This window comes from Schistocerca piceifrons, chromosome 2, assembly GCF_021461385.2.
Source record: "Schistocerca piceifrons isolate TAMUIC-IGC-003096 chromosome 2, iqSchPice1.1, whole genome shotgun sequence".
Lineage (NCBI taxonomy): Eukaryota > Metazoa > Arthropoda > Insecta > Orthoptera > Acrididae > Schistocerca > Schistocerca piceifrons.
The window spans coordinates 702537713-702552733 of record NC_060139.1 but is presented as its reverse complement, the minus strand read 5'-3'; the positions used below and the strand labels follow the sequence as shown (position 1 = coordinate 702552733).

General features: G+C 39.6%; 1 protein-coding gene across 4 annotated transcripts in view; it reads left to right on the top strand.

The window, feature by feature from the left end:
* The window catches only part of LOC124778022 (E3 ubiquitin-protein ligase CBL-B-B), a 184124-nt gene that overhangs the window by 96312 nt on the left and 72791 nt on the right, over nucleotides 1-15021 (top strand). For all 4 annotated transcript variants that reach the window (XM_047253601.1, XM_047253604.1, XM_047253602.1 and 1 more), the window contains exons 8-9: nucleotides 9931-10079; nucleotides 12985-13082. In XM_047253601.1, coding sequence (XP_047109557.1) covers nucleotides 9931-10079; nucleotides 12985-13082 — 247 coding nt within the window. The remainder of the gene's footprint in view (nucleotides 1-9930; nucleotides 10080-12984; nucleotides 13083-15021) is intronic.

Below are 15021 nucleotides of genomic sequence, written 5' to 3'. Positions count from 1 at the left end.
GTTCGTAAACATTTTATTTTTATCTGTTATTACTTGTATGTTGTAATTTCATGTGGTGAAACATTCCATGACTTTGGAGATTTGCTCCACAATTTGGTCCTATGAAACTTGATGTGTAAATAAATAAATAAATAAGAGATCATGGTATGGTACATGAAATAGCAGTATTTTTAAGCTTCAGTAAAAACACTGATCAGAAGTTTATAAAGAAACTGTCCCAATCACATTATTCTGCACCACGTACAAAGTTAAAAATAAAATTATATATTTCCTCTTTGTTAAAATGAATGCTCAAGTTTTTTAAACAAGTTAATATAATCAGCTTAATTACAACCATGAATATAACAGTTCTAATAATGGAAAGCCCAGGTGGAATAACAACAGTATATATTGCCACCCAGCACAAAGAGTAGGCTTTGATGTCAGACTCAGTGAAAAGATTGCTAAACATTTAAGGTTTGGAACAAAAAAAGCTCTTCCTCAGAAATAAAAAACACACAGACACATTCACACAAGCACAACTCACACAAGCATGGCCACTGTCTCTGTCTAATGTGGCCCAACTGTGACTGGGTCTAATGTGAGCAGTAATCTGGGGCAGCTGGTAGGGGTAAGGAGGAGGCATGGGGTAGTGATTAGGAAGGATAACATGGTAGGTGTGGGGAAAGATGTTACACTGCCTGCGAGAGCATGCAGGGATATGGCGGGAACAGTTTAGGGGTGCTAGGCACAGAGTCAGGGGGCTGTGCTTGGGAGAGGGGGGCGGAGACTGAAAAGAGGGAGAGAAAAGAATGGAGGTAAAGGAGGGGGGAAACTGTAGGTGCGTTGGCAGAATAGAAGGTGTCTATAGTGCTGGAGTGGGAGCAGGGAAGGGAATAGGTAGGTAGAGGACAGGGACTGACAATGGTTGAGGCCAGGGGTTTATGGTAATAAAGGATACATTGTAGGAAGATTTCCCGCCTGTGCTATTCAGTAAAGGTGGTGTTGGTAGGAAGGAACCAGATGATCCCAGCTGTGAAGCAATCAGTGAAGTGAAGTACATTGTGCTGGGCAGCATTTTTGGCAGTTAATTGGTTTAGCTTTCTGTTGGCCATAATTTAGCCATGGCCATTCATGTGGACAGACAGTTTGTTAGTTGCCATGCCAATGTAGAAAGCAGCACAATTTTTGCAGCTTAGTATGTAGATCATGTGGCTGCTGTCAGAGGCAGCTCTGCCTTTGATGGGGTAAGAGATGTCTGTGACAGGTCTGGAGTAGGTGTTAGTGGGATGATGATGCGTGGGACGGGTCTTACATCTAGGTCTATTGCATGGATATGTGCCATGCGGCAATGGGTTGGGGTATAGGGAGTTGCTGTAGGGATGAACAAGGATATTGTATAGGTTGGGTGGGTGGCAGAATACCATTGTGGAAGGGTTATGGAGGATAGTGGGCAGAACACACCTCATTTCAGGGCATAGCAAGAGGTAGTCGAAACCTTGTCGGAGAATGTTATTCAGTTATTCCAGTCATGGGTGTTATTGAGTCATGAGAGTAGTGCTCCTTTGTGGCTGGATGGTGGTGTGTAGGAACTAGAGAGACAAGGCTTGGGAGATCTGTTTCTGAACAAGGTGGGGCCTACAGTCTCTGAAGGCCTTAGTGAGATCCATGGCATATTTGCATGAGCATAAAACATCTTGCATAATTATACATTGAATAGGTGTTAGTGATATTAGACTATAATTATATGCATCTGTCTGATGATCCTTCTTGAAAATGAGAATCTTCTGCACTTTTTCCAATTGCTTGCTATCCTTCATTGCTCCACAACATATATTAAACTACTGCTAGAAAGGGAGCAAGTTCCATCAGATGATCTCTGTGAAATCTTGCAGGTGTCTACTCTGGTCCACATGCCTCTTGCACTTTTGAGCAGGTTTTCTTGATTTTTTTTTGTTCTTGCCTTTTGAGCAGGTTTTCTTGATTTTCTGTTCCAGCATTGCTTGTCTCAATATCTGCCATTTAGGTATTCATGCACTGATTGAATGGAGGAGTCATCATATGATCTTCTGCTTGGACAAAATTACAGAGGCAGGTGTGAGAGAAGTATTCTGCATTGATGTTCATGAACGAACTCTGCAGGACCCTTGCACAAGGAAAGTTGTATGATTCAGTAAGAATTTTAAATGAGGGAAAGTCTCTTTTGTTGTTTCTGTTTCAACACTTCAGTCTTAAAAGTTCTCATCAGTCAATTAGCTTCACAGTTACTCTGAGGGTGGAAAGTGCCGAAGTCCAGTGTGTAAAGCTATTTTGTTGGCAGAAGGCTTTGAACCTGGTTAGTTAGAACTTATGTCTGTCTGTTTCTATTGAAGCACTGCATTTTTAAAGATAAAACATTCTGAAGAGTGTTTTCCATGGCTCAGTAAGCAAGAACTCACTCCCAGGTTGACGAGTTCACAGTTCTGTAGTAAGCTGCTGTTTGAGTTAAAAACAACAAAGTCACAACAAATTCTGTCTGTGATTATACCTGTGTCCTCGGAGTCTTTCGCAACAGCATACATGAATAAAACATTCTTGGTTTTCCAGCCACGTCAATTCAAATAAAATGCTCGAGCTTTCGATGGCCATCTCCGCCAGGAGTTCACTGACTGCCGGGGCTGCTATGGTCTCTCGCTTATATAGGCATGATGACATCATCAGCAGCCAATCAGATCGATCCAATGTGGCCATAGCGGAGCATTGCCTAGAAAACGGACATAAGATACATTCGAAAATACAAAAGTGCTGGCTCATGCTTCCGTTATAAAGGAAGCGGCCGAGATTCGCTTAAGCAGAAACAATTTCAACAGAGACCAGGGATACACACTCAGCAGGGCATGGGGATGGGCGTTGGACATCGAAAGAAAGCAGAGACAGATGCGCGACGTGGGAGCAGCAGTTTCAAACGTGGCGCCTCCCCCTGGCGCCACCTGGCGTCACCGGTGCTGCCACAAGCTGCCCAGGTTGACTTACATGCGCGCGCCACATTGGATCGATCTGATTGGCTGCTGATGATGTCATCATGCCTATATAAGCGAGAGACCGTAACAGCCCTGGCAGTCAGTGAACTCCTGACGATGATGGCGGAGATGGCCATCGAAAGCTCGAGCATTTTATTTGAATTGACACGGCTGGAAAACAGAGAATGTTTTATTCGTGTGATTATACCTGTCTCTGAGCACTTTAGAAGTCTGATAAAGGATTGTAACAGTTTGTTGTAGCAGACAAGTTTGCTCAGTCTAAATAGGCAAATATCTATGTTGGGAAGAAGTGCAGTTAAGGACAGTTGTCTGAGAACACAATACAGTAAGAATTCATTGAATACCAGAGTCCTGGTGCCAGAGCTTCTTGGGGCCAACTCACAGTCTAACATAGACATGGACAGATGGTAATTTGAGGTAGGCCCTGTATACTACATTCTCCACGCTGCTGAGTAGTTGTAGACTGCTGGACACTGGCTACATCGAATCTTAAGTACAGTATCAGTGGAAGAATCTGTCACACACTATTTGCAGTCACTTTATATGGCAGAAGCAAATAGATCTAGGGGCAATGTGGCTGCCACCTTTCAGTGAGACAAGTGCCATAGAATGCAGTGGTGGTATCCTGAGTTGCCCTCGAGAACACACCATGGTGGTTGTTGTCATTCAGAACTTGCATTGTTTCGGCTTTCATTTATGTGGCCCCTAAGAGCTCCTGAATTGTCTACTGTTGGTGTTGTCTTGCTATTTTGGTGGGCTATATGCCCAGACACAGCAATTTCCCCCCCTTCTCCCCCCTCCATATCGCCCAGGAGGAGTGATAGTGAACCATCTGAATGTCACAGATGTTGGTATTACCGTCGCCGGTGTCTGGAGGGAGTGATGATTCTGGGCTTTCGCAGTTGATTTCTGTGGAAACAGGGGCATTGGATGTGGAAGATGTGTCATCAGGGAAACTGGTGTCAAGGAGTCCAGTGGTTGCTTAGTCCTGATGTTATTGCAGCAGCTTTCTGTCACTGTCAGGCTCCAGGTGGACTAGATATGGAACAGAAACGGTGAAGAAGTCTCCTGCCGAGGCACCCTGAGTTCTGTGAGGACTCACTTGTTTTTAGAGTTTTCAGCACTGAGACTGGTCTGGCAACTGGACGTCAACCATGACTCTGCCAAGGAGGCAGGTGATGCATGCTGGAACTGAATGATGCCTACTCGGACAGAATACCATCACCAACACATCATCTGGATCTTATAGCAATAGCAGTGAGACCTCAGAGAAGAATGATCATAAGTAAAAGGTTTTACAGTGGTTTGCTGAGAGAGCTGTAATTGGCCATGCAACTTCTCTGTTGGGCTCACCCCATCACCCCATCCTGTGGTGTAGAACAGTACGATGCGAGAAGGAAAGTGAGAAAATCTCAATATAGTACCTGTGTTGCAATTTTGCCATTTGGGTTTTGAAAGTTCTGATGGAACATTCCTCCTGGCCATTTGATGCTGGATGATATGGTGCTGTTTGGACCAATTGGATACCATTCTGTTCACAGAATTGACAAAATTCTGCTGATGTAAATTGAGGTCCATTGTCAAACATAGTGGTTTCAGGCAAGCCTTCAACATAAATTATGTGCGACAGTTCTTTTGTAATCCTAGCAGTCGTGGTTGATTGCATTCATGAAACATAAGGAACTTTGCTCTCAGCATACACCAGTATTAGCCAAGATTAATCTAGAAAAGCACCAGAAAAATCAAGATGAATTCTGGACCAAGGTGACATTGCCAGAGGCCATGGGAAGTATTTGCGTGCCTGTGCTGCTACCTTGAGCTGATGGTGCTGGCAAGTCACAAGCCATTTGTTCAATACCTTTGTCAAAGCCTTTTCAAAAATCATGTTCGCAAGCCAGTCTTTTTGAGATGATTGTTCCAAACTTACCATGACAGCGCAGTGTTGTAAAGCTTTTGCAGTGATAACCATGATTTTACTGTTTTCGCTGTATAGGAGGAGGGCTCCACTGACCACTGATAGTTTATGAAGACGGTTCCAATACTCCTGTACTTCTGAGTGTTGTATGTGTTTTTTCTCCATTGGCCACCTGCATTTCACAAGTTGCATGATCTTGTGGATGACAGGATCCTTGGGCAACAGTCTGGCAGTTGATGTAGTGTTTATGGGAAAATGTGTGACACATTTTCCAACTTCATATATGTGTGAAAACAAACCTATGGTGTGGCATCAAATTCTGGATCTTGTTCTACTAGAAGATGGGAAAGTGCAGCAGTGTTCACATGCTGCATCTTCAAGCAGTATTAGATGTCATAGGGGTATCTAGAGAGGAACAAAGCCCTACGTTGAAGGTGCCTTGCCATCTTAGAAAGTATGTTCATGTGAGTGTTTAACAGAGGTAGAAGTGGTTTGTGATCTTTAAAGGAACAGAAACATTGACCATACACGCAATCATGAACATTTTCCAGTTCAAGTGTAATGACCAAAGCCTCCTTTTCAATTTGGCAGCTGGGCACTCAACACCGTTCACTTTATGAGAGAGAACTGCTCCGAGACCATAATATGATGCATCCATGTAAACTGTTAAGCGCAATGATTGGGAGAGCACTCACTTCATATTCAGAAAGGGCTTGCCGCAACTGGGATAACAGTTGCTTTGATTTTTTGTGAAGTAGTAGAGATGTCCTAACCCTGACTTTAGCTGTTTGGAGTCCTTTGGTGTCAGGAATTTCTGTATGTTTTTGTGAGTAGTAGAGTTGTTATAATACTTTCTTTCGCTGTTTGAAGTCCCATGGTGCTGGGAATTTTTGTATAGCTTCAATGTGGTGAGCAGTGGGGTGGATCACAGAAGCATTGAAAATATTTCACAGATATTCCACTTGTGGCACAAAAAAGATGCCTTTGTATTTGTTGCATTTCAGGTTATCCTTTTGTAAGACACTGAAAAGGGCTACAAAATTTGTGGCAAGGTCCTTGGCATTTGTGGCCATTACAAGAATATCATCAAGATAATTAGCCACTTCTGGAACTCCTTGAGTATGTTGCTCCAGATACCATTGAAAAATGGCTGGTGCACTAGCAATGCTGAAAGGAAGATGATTGTGTTGAAATAGACCAAAAGGGGTGTTAATCATCAGGATGATAGCGAAATCTTCACATAATGCCAGCTGTAGGTTTTGGTCTCTGACAATGACTTGTGGACAGCATACCCTGACAAGTTTTACTGTAATATTCTTGACATTTAAAATGGGATAAGTGTCTTTATAGATGATGCATTCATTGTTGACTTAAAATTACCTCAAATCATCAAAGATTAAAAAATTTGGGTAGCCAATAGACTGCTCGAGACCTGTGTCAGGATTCGTTTGTCTTGCAACTGCTATAATTCCATGCAAAGTTTTCCCTCAAAGTGAACGGCACATTACATACTTTGAAGAATGTGGGAGTGGCAAAAGCTTCAAAGTAATATATGCCTCATAATCCATTAATCCAGTAGCCTGGTGGGAAAATACTGAAGCTTAGGACATCAAAAGTTCGTGAAGATGGGTAATAGGTGCAAAAGATTGGATTTGATTCATAGAATCATACACTTCCAAACTGAGCATGTTAAAAAGATACAGTCCTAAGATATTTGTAGATCCCCATGTGGTGATGACCAATATGTGAGCCTTCAAAAGATATTTTTGATATTTGATCATGGAAAAAAAAATTAACTCACCACCTCAATGTTATCACTGCTATAAATTTTCAGTTGTTTTGAAAAAGATCACAGGGGTAGTGAGACAAGCCATTTGTATGTGTCCTGAATAATAGTGGTTGTTGAAGAGCCTGTATCTATTTAGAATGTGACAGGAACATCATTAAGCGACACTTCCAGTGCTAACAATTCATCTGAGGGAGATTCTTGAGTTTCTCCCGGCGTCTACAGTGTCTAATGGGCACAATATTTAGGCGATCATACATGTCACCTGATGATGGCGACATGTATGATCGCCGAAATATTGTGCCCGTTGGACACTGTAGACCGGCAGTACACCCATGGATATTTTGATCATCTGAGAGAGGTTGCTTGCACCTGGAAGACACATGAGCATCCAAATCTGAGTCCTAGTTTCCAAAGAGCTTGCTGTTGACATTCATTTTGAGTGTGGATTGGCAGGTTTCTGTGTTATGTGCTGATTTACCACAGGTTTTACACTTTACATGTCATAACTAGCATTGCTGTCTATGGTGCATGATGAAACAATTGCTGTAGGGTTGTAATTTCTGGGTATGCTGGCCTCTCAAAAGTTTTTGCAGAGGGTAAGATTTATTCAGTGGAGCTGTGAAGCCAGTACAGTGGGTCTGGGTCTGCGCCTTTAGTGGTGGGCAGGTGGGTAGAGAACATCTGTCAGGAGTTCTGTACTGGCTGTTCAGATGCTCAAATGAGCTGGAAGCATGTTGGTAATGAGTGATCATTCAATTTTTGAAGATCGTTTCTGTGTCCCCTGTCAGGCAAATGAATTGAAATCGTGTCTCTGAGCATATGGTTGTTTACAATTGGAGTTTTTGCACTGTAACTGTAACTCCAGAAAAGTCCTTGCAACTGTGTGAGCCATATATGTTGGGATTGTCCATCTTGTTAAGACAATTACAAATATTTATGATGGACAGCCACTCATGGATTTGAATCACAATACTATCCATACTGTTTTAAGCTGTTCGTAGGAAAGTCATTTTCTTTTAATTCTGGATTTAACTATTGAAGGATGTAATAGACATCAGCCCCAGTGTAAGCTACTAAAAAGGCATGCTGCTGGATATCACCTGAGACTCCATGCGCAATATGGTGCTGTTACAGGTGACATTGTAACCCATGGTTTCGCTTTCTTGTCAAATGGTGGGAACGGTGGTGGTGACGTCCTGAGACCCTTCACCATGGACTCGATGCAAGACGGTCGTTTGGATATTTCAGGTTTTGTGCCTGCTGCTTGGTTTGCTGCATCTGCTGCATAAGAACACTTGGGTGCTCATGCCTTTGAAAAGAAAACATGGAAGCTCTCTCTACCTGGGGCACAGGACAGGAGTCCATTTCTTGTTGCCAATAACTGAAGTGCCCCATCCAAGGCTTGGTAAGCAAGAACTCACTCCCAGTTAGACAAGGAACAAAACATTTATTGATAACAACATCAAATCACACTTCAAAGTTCTATAGTAAACTACTGTTTGACTTAAACAGAAAGTCACAACGAATTCTGTTTGTGAATATCAGTAGTCTGATAAAGGAGTGTAACTGTTTTCTGTAGCAGCCAAGTTCACTGACTCTAAAAAGGCAAAAGTCTATGTCCAGAAGGACCATAGTTAAGGACAGTTATCTAAGAACACAACACAGTAACAGGTCATTGAATGCCTAAGTCCTGGTGTCAGAGCATCTTGAGACCAAGTCACAGTGTAGCATAGATGTGTAAAGATGGCAGCTTGAGGTAGGTTGTGCTATGTTGATGGGCTATTTACCCAGACATGACACTTTCCAACAGTGTGGAAAAGGAAATTAATCACAATTGAAGCTAATTTACAGAGCTAAGGGACTGGATAAAATCATACAAGGTGTACAACTTTGCTTTCGCCATTTGCCGATAGGTGGCGACAACAGTAAGCAGCGGTCGAAAGAAACAGATTGCAGACATCAGGCAGTTAGCTTGTACCTCGGTCAACATAACCTCATTCAAACATTAGTCGATTTGTGTCTGCATCATAAAGTTGTTCTTGATTGAATATGTCAGTTTACGAGTCTAATTCTCAGCATTTGTGGGAGGTGTTACTGTTTTGTTTCAATATGAAGAAAACAGCAGCTGAGTCTCATTGAATGCTCTCAAGTACATATGGTAAGGATGCTATTAGTGAAAGAATGTGTTGTGAATGGTTTCAACGCTTCAAGAATGATGATTTTAACGTCGTAGACCGGCATAGTGGTGGAAGAGAGAATGTTTTCGAAGATGCAGAATTGAAGACATTTCTGAGTGAAGATTCACGTCAAGAAGAATTGGCACAATTAGTGGGAGTGACACAGCAAGCCATTTCAAAACATCTCAAGGCTATGAGAATGATTCAGAAGGAAGGAACTTGGGTACCATGTGAGCTGAAACCGAGAGACGTTGAACGGTGTTTGTGAACAGTTGCTTCAGAGGCAAAAACGGAAGGTATTTCTGCATTGCATTGTGACCAGGGACAAAAAATGGGTTCATTATGATAACCCTAAATGCAAAAAATCATGGGGATATCCCGGCCATGCTTCCACCTTAACAGCCAAACCAAATATTCACGGCTCCAAAATCATGCTCTGCATTTGGTGGGACCAACTCAGTGTCATGTACTATGAAGTGTTAAAACCAAGTGAAATAATCACAGGTGCTTGTTATCAAATGCAATTAATGCATTTGAGCAGAGCATTAAAAGACAAACAACTGCAATACAGCGAGAGGCACGATAAAGTGATTTCGCAGCACAACAACACTCGACCCCATGTTGCAAAAGGGGTCAAAACGTACCTGAAAACATTAAAATAGGAAGTCCTACCCCACCCACCGTATTCTCCAGACATTGCTCCCTCTGACTATCACCTGTTTAGATCAATGGTGCATGGTCTGGCTGACCAACACTTCCGATCTCATGAAGAAGTCACAAGTTGGATCGATTCGTGGATCACTTCAAAAGATGAATAATTTTTTCAATGTGGGATTCGTACACTGCCCAAAAGATGGGAGAAAGTAGTGGCCAGCGATGGAAAATATTTTGAATGATACATGTGTAACCAGTTTGTTTCATTAAAGCCTCAAATGTTGGGAAAAAATGGCGAAAGCAAAGTTGTACACCTTGTAATACCTAATCAACACTGGTCTGTGCCACACAAACATATTCTTAATAAACAAAACAAATTGTATTTTTTGTCTTCAGGGTGGACGAAGCCCTATGATATCCCCACATCCTTCTCCACAATTGCAACGCAGAGCAACAGCAGCTACAGTTGTGACTGCAGCTCCACCTCCTCCGTTGCCTCCAAGGAGGGCGTCACCCACTCTAGGCAGTCCTAGCTCTTCTCCAAGGTATACTGGCATAATTTCATTTGTTATTAATTTGGTTTTTATAAATGTGGAAGAATTTTTATTTTGTTAATGATAAGTTAGACTGATTAAAGATAACAAATTGTTTGGATTATCACATGTGTGGAAAGAAGCTACATTTAGAGTACAGTTACCAGTAATTCCTGATCTCCAAAACAAGTGGATAAATTTTCATGATGTTCTTACAGGTAACTTGATTGTAACTTGGGGCAATGTATCAGCAATGTATCGGATGACAGAAAAAAAAAAAAAGTGTTTGAAAGTTTTATCTGAAATAGTTATGTGTGTTTGTTTGAACATACTAATCTTGAAAACTACTAGATGAATTTTCATGTTGTTTTGACATATAACCTGAGTGCAGTTTCAAGCAGTGTGTAGTTTCGATTTTGTCAAAATTGGGAACTGGTATAGAAGATATCATAATTTAAAGTTTTGTCTAAGTTTGTATGCTCAGCTTCGTAGTTGGAATGTCTAATCATTATAGTGTAGTTCAACAAAGAAACTTTTTTTTAAAAAAAAAAAAAAAAAAAAAAAGAAGAAGAAAAAAAACTCGGTGACAGATGTATTTTCCCAAGTCTATGTCAGTTACAGAATTAAGTGCAGCAGTCTTACCTTTACAAATACAAACTAACACTGAATTTACTTCACTAGGATACATGGATTTACTGATTCCACTTTGTATATTACGAAGTTAACAAAATCGCTTGTCTTCTTTTGATAGGTTTTATTTATATTTGACTTCTTGGCTAGGAAATAAATTTATTATGTTTGCTGTGTGATTTGGGTGCCAGCTTATTATATTTTGATTTATTTTGTTTATGAATAAAAATGCCTAGAAAACAGTTGAGTCTTTCTGAATACACTAGAATGCTTAAAAGATTGAGGACTATGTCATCTCCAGAATGCAATGAAGATCATGAGACAAGACTTGATGCACCTCAAGAACATCAGACATTAATTTGCTCTATGGAAATTCCTTCCAAAAATGAGGCACGGCATAGCTCTGATTGGGAGCATCTTGCATTATCTTGCCGCTCAGAACCATCCACTCACAGAGACCAAATGTTTCTCTCTAATGTAACATCATAGAAGCAAAAATTTTGAGGAGTAGTGGTACAGGAGTTTGAGTTTTTATACTCCAAATCCTGCTTATTCCTAACAGTTTATCATTTCACATTAAACATGCACAATTTCTATGGAGCTTATGTTATGCCATCATCATATATAACACACACAGCCAGATGCTGCGTATTGCGAATGTGGACCTTAGTGTCAGTTGCTTTTGGCACAGCCAGATCTATGTGGCTTAGTGAAGCAGATAATCTCTTCAATCATGTCCCCAATCATACTACTTCAAACAGTGTATTTTTTAAAGCTTTATAAGTCAAAAATAAATTCCATATGTATGAAGTCTTGAGGACAGCTACAAATAAATTCTTGAGCTACACCAGATTTCTCACCTGGTCAAAAATATTATGAGCATTCAGATGAAAAAATGTATTGTTTTCCTTATACTTGGATTGAGATGCATCAAATATCAGTTAAAAGACACCAATTCCACTAAGTCTGTCTTATTACAATAAAATGTTGGATTTGTCATTACTGGCCAGTTCTGATCTCATGGTTATTATCAAGTGTCATGTATATATGCTAAAAGCATATTGTGCATAGGCATCAATAAAACAGAAATGCAGAGGCATGGCGAAGTACATCATTGACCAGTATAAGATACTGTATTAGCATTGATTAGCATGATTTCTTTTATTGGAGAATGAGTATGTTGCCAAAATATTTTATTGGTGCATTACAGAAGTTATTAAATGTCTTACAGAACCATAGTTGTACCCCATAATGTGTGTCCTCACATTGTGTCAAACTGTGTATTCTCATGGCTTCTTGTAGATTGGAAATAGTATGTAAGATTGATGGAAAAAGATGTTGCTTTAGGGTGTACTGAAATATTTCCCTGGCAAGACCATGAAGACTCTTTCTTAGTAGTCCCAAAACATAGAGAGAAAAACAATGCCCTTTGATTTCATTTTGTGCTTCGCTTTGTTTATACCATTATTTGAGTATTATGTTCCTTCATAAATTAATGTAAAATCTATCAGCCACATTATTCTTAATAATTCAGATATCCCTTGATAATAATGTGTCTGGAACCATGGCTTACACCCCTTAATATATAAATTTATTTCCCTGTGAATTATTAGTTTTTCCAACCTAAGACTACACATTAAACCAATAACATCAAAGGTAATTAGATGATGAGTCAAACTCTCAATACAAGGGGCACATTCAGAATAATTTATATCCTGCCAGCATAATATGAAATATGGTTTTATTTTTAGTCCAGTTAAAACATAGTGCAAGTATACTGGTGAGTTATGATTTGACTGTCCTTCTTCCATCAACATATTTGTATCAGTGAATATAAGTTACTTTCCCATCCCCCATGAAATGTTTTAGTTCTTGTTCTTCATCTTCATCGGCTGCCATTTTGTCATCCTCTAAACTTTTCCATACACATTCACAATACTCTCTTGAATTTTCCAATGTTGCCTAATTTCTTATTTATAGAAATAAAGTATTAAAACAAATTTCATTGCTTAATAGATACATAATTCATATTTGTTAATAGTGAGTTCATAGCAAATCTTGAGTGAATGATGACTTTAAGTGAGGAAGTTGCGCATATTTGTCTTTATTTTGGGACTGCTTTGGGATTTCTTTAGTTTTGATACTACTGGTCACAACTTAAGATTTTCCTGCTTTCATTTCTCCTTCAAATTTTTTTCTAAATTTTATGTATCTATTTTAAGAATTACCAGTGCTGTGAGATTATCTTGATAAATGAATATTTCTAATCTGATCACTCTCTTCCTAGTCATTTGTCCTTGCCGGCTGAAGAAGCCCCAGAGCCTCCAAATCATTATATAGTTTCACTTCCACCAAGAGATGATGAGATGCTCGATTCCTTCTCAGGTAAGGAAACCAAAGCAATTCAGAATAAATATCAGTGAAAGTAATCTATTAGAGTATATAGAAATAGACCGTCATGAATTTTTTGATGAAAGTTCCAGTCTTACTCTTGGTAAGTAACTTACAAAACTAAATATAGAAGCTGCTATTCAGAGTACTACTACAGTCAGTTGCTGTCAGCAGAGTTCTTGTGGTATACCAACGTGTCTAAGCTGCATAAGAGTAGCATTTGAAAGGGTTACCAGAAGCATCATTCTTAGCAGAGATATTGGGTACTTTGTGGTACATGTCAGTTGCGCTCCCATCTGTGAACATTCAAAAACCCGACTGCTTTAATTAAATGTGCAACAAATATATTTTCAGTTATTATGGTCTAGAAATTAGTTAATCATGTTCCTTGCTGCTTTGTAGAGAAGAAGTGAATAGTTTGTCAGCTACAATGGCTTTTAGATAGGAAGTGCATAACATTTGCTGCTGGTGGTGTGTAGCTGAACCTCAGCAGCAGTTTTCATAGGAAATTCAGTTTTGCATAAGACATTTTATTTATCATGATACATGCTGACACTTCAGTCGTCTTAACTTTGAGCCTCTTGGTCCATTATGCAACATTATGTGCAAGGAATAAATGATGACTAACTGACAACCTCAGCTGCCGACAGGTGTTGCTGATATACCTCTATGTGGACAGCTGAAAATGTGTGCCCCAACTGGGACTCGAACCCGGGATCTCCTGCTCAACAACACCTGTTGGCAGCTGAGGTTGTCAGTTAGTCATCATTTATTTCAGGGAAAAAGCTGCTTGGTCATCAACAGTAACTGTTCTTTTGAGAACGAGTTACTGTCTTCGTATATTATGTGCAAGATTTTCTTAAATTATTTTTTATGCTTTCTCTCTTTGCTAGTAGAGGACTCTCTTAGTCTCTCAGCAAAGATTGAGGAGCTTCATATTTTCTATGGTGATGACAAAACTCATCTGTTTACTGTAAAAAAAAGAAAAAAAGAAAACAGTTTGCATTATAATATAATAACCAATAGTCATGCTAAGAATTTTGGGCTAAATATAAATGAGTAAATTATTTGCAGCTCAGAGATAATAGAAAAACTGGAAATTATATGGTTGCTGTAGCGAGAGCTTACTGAAGCTCTGTAAATGTCTTATTCACTTGAAAATGTAAGAATTATAACATTTAAAGAAATTTTCTCATTTTATGTGTGAAGTACACAAGTGCCTTGTGGTGGCATATCTTTGAAAATGAATTTTTTGGATACTGTCGTCCTTAATCAATACAGGAGCTCATGCATAAGGTCCACCCTGCACGGGAGGGGCTGTGTAGACATGTTATCAGCTGTCAGGTCAAGTCCAATTTCTCTCTGGCCCATTTAATTGTAATAGTATTTGTCTAAAAGGTGAAGAGCTGCTGCTGCCGCCGCCATTGCTGCATTCATCATGATAGTGTAAATATGGGAACAACAAAATGAATACCACCCACAGACAAAATATGGAAGAATAATTTTATTTTATGCCATAAATGTATGATATCCTACATCTTTATTTTTCATTCTCTTGAATACTTACCTATTCTTAATATGTGTCAGATGCTAGTAGACAACGTGTCTGACTCTTCAAATCACTGTATGGGTGTCACATTGTTGAATAATAAAATTTAATCACCCAGATGAAAATTTTCAAGAGTAGTATAGTGTACATTCTATCAGCCATCTACCAGAAAATTATAAGAATAAAGTTTTCATATAAAATGTATAAAAAGATATATACAAACAAAATTTGCATTCTGAGATTTGTTAAATTTATGAAAGACAGAAGGGCTTACCAGCATTTATTTCAGGGGATGAATCTTCCTTTACAGCTAAAAGACCCATCTTGGAAAATAAACACAGTACTCCTAGCTTTGGTTCCCTCATGTTGGGGACTACAACATTT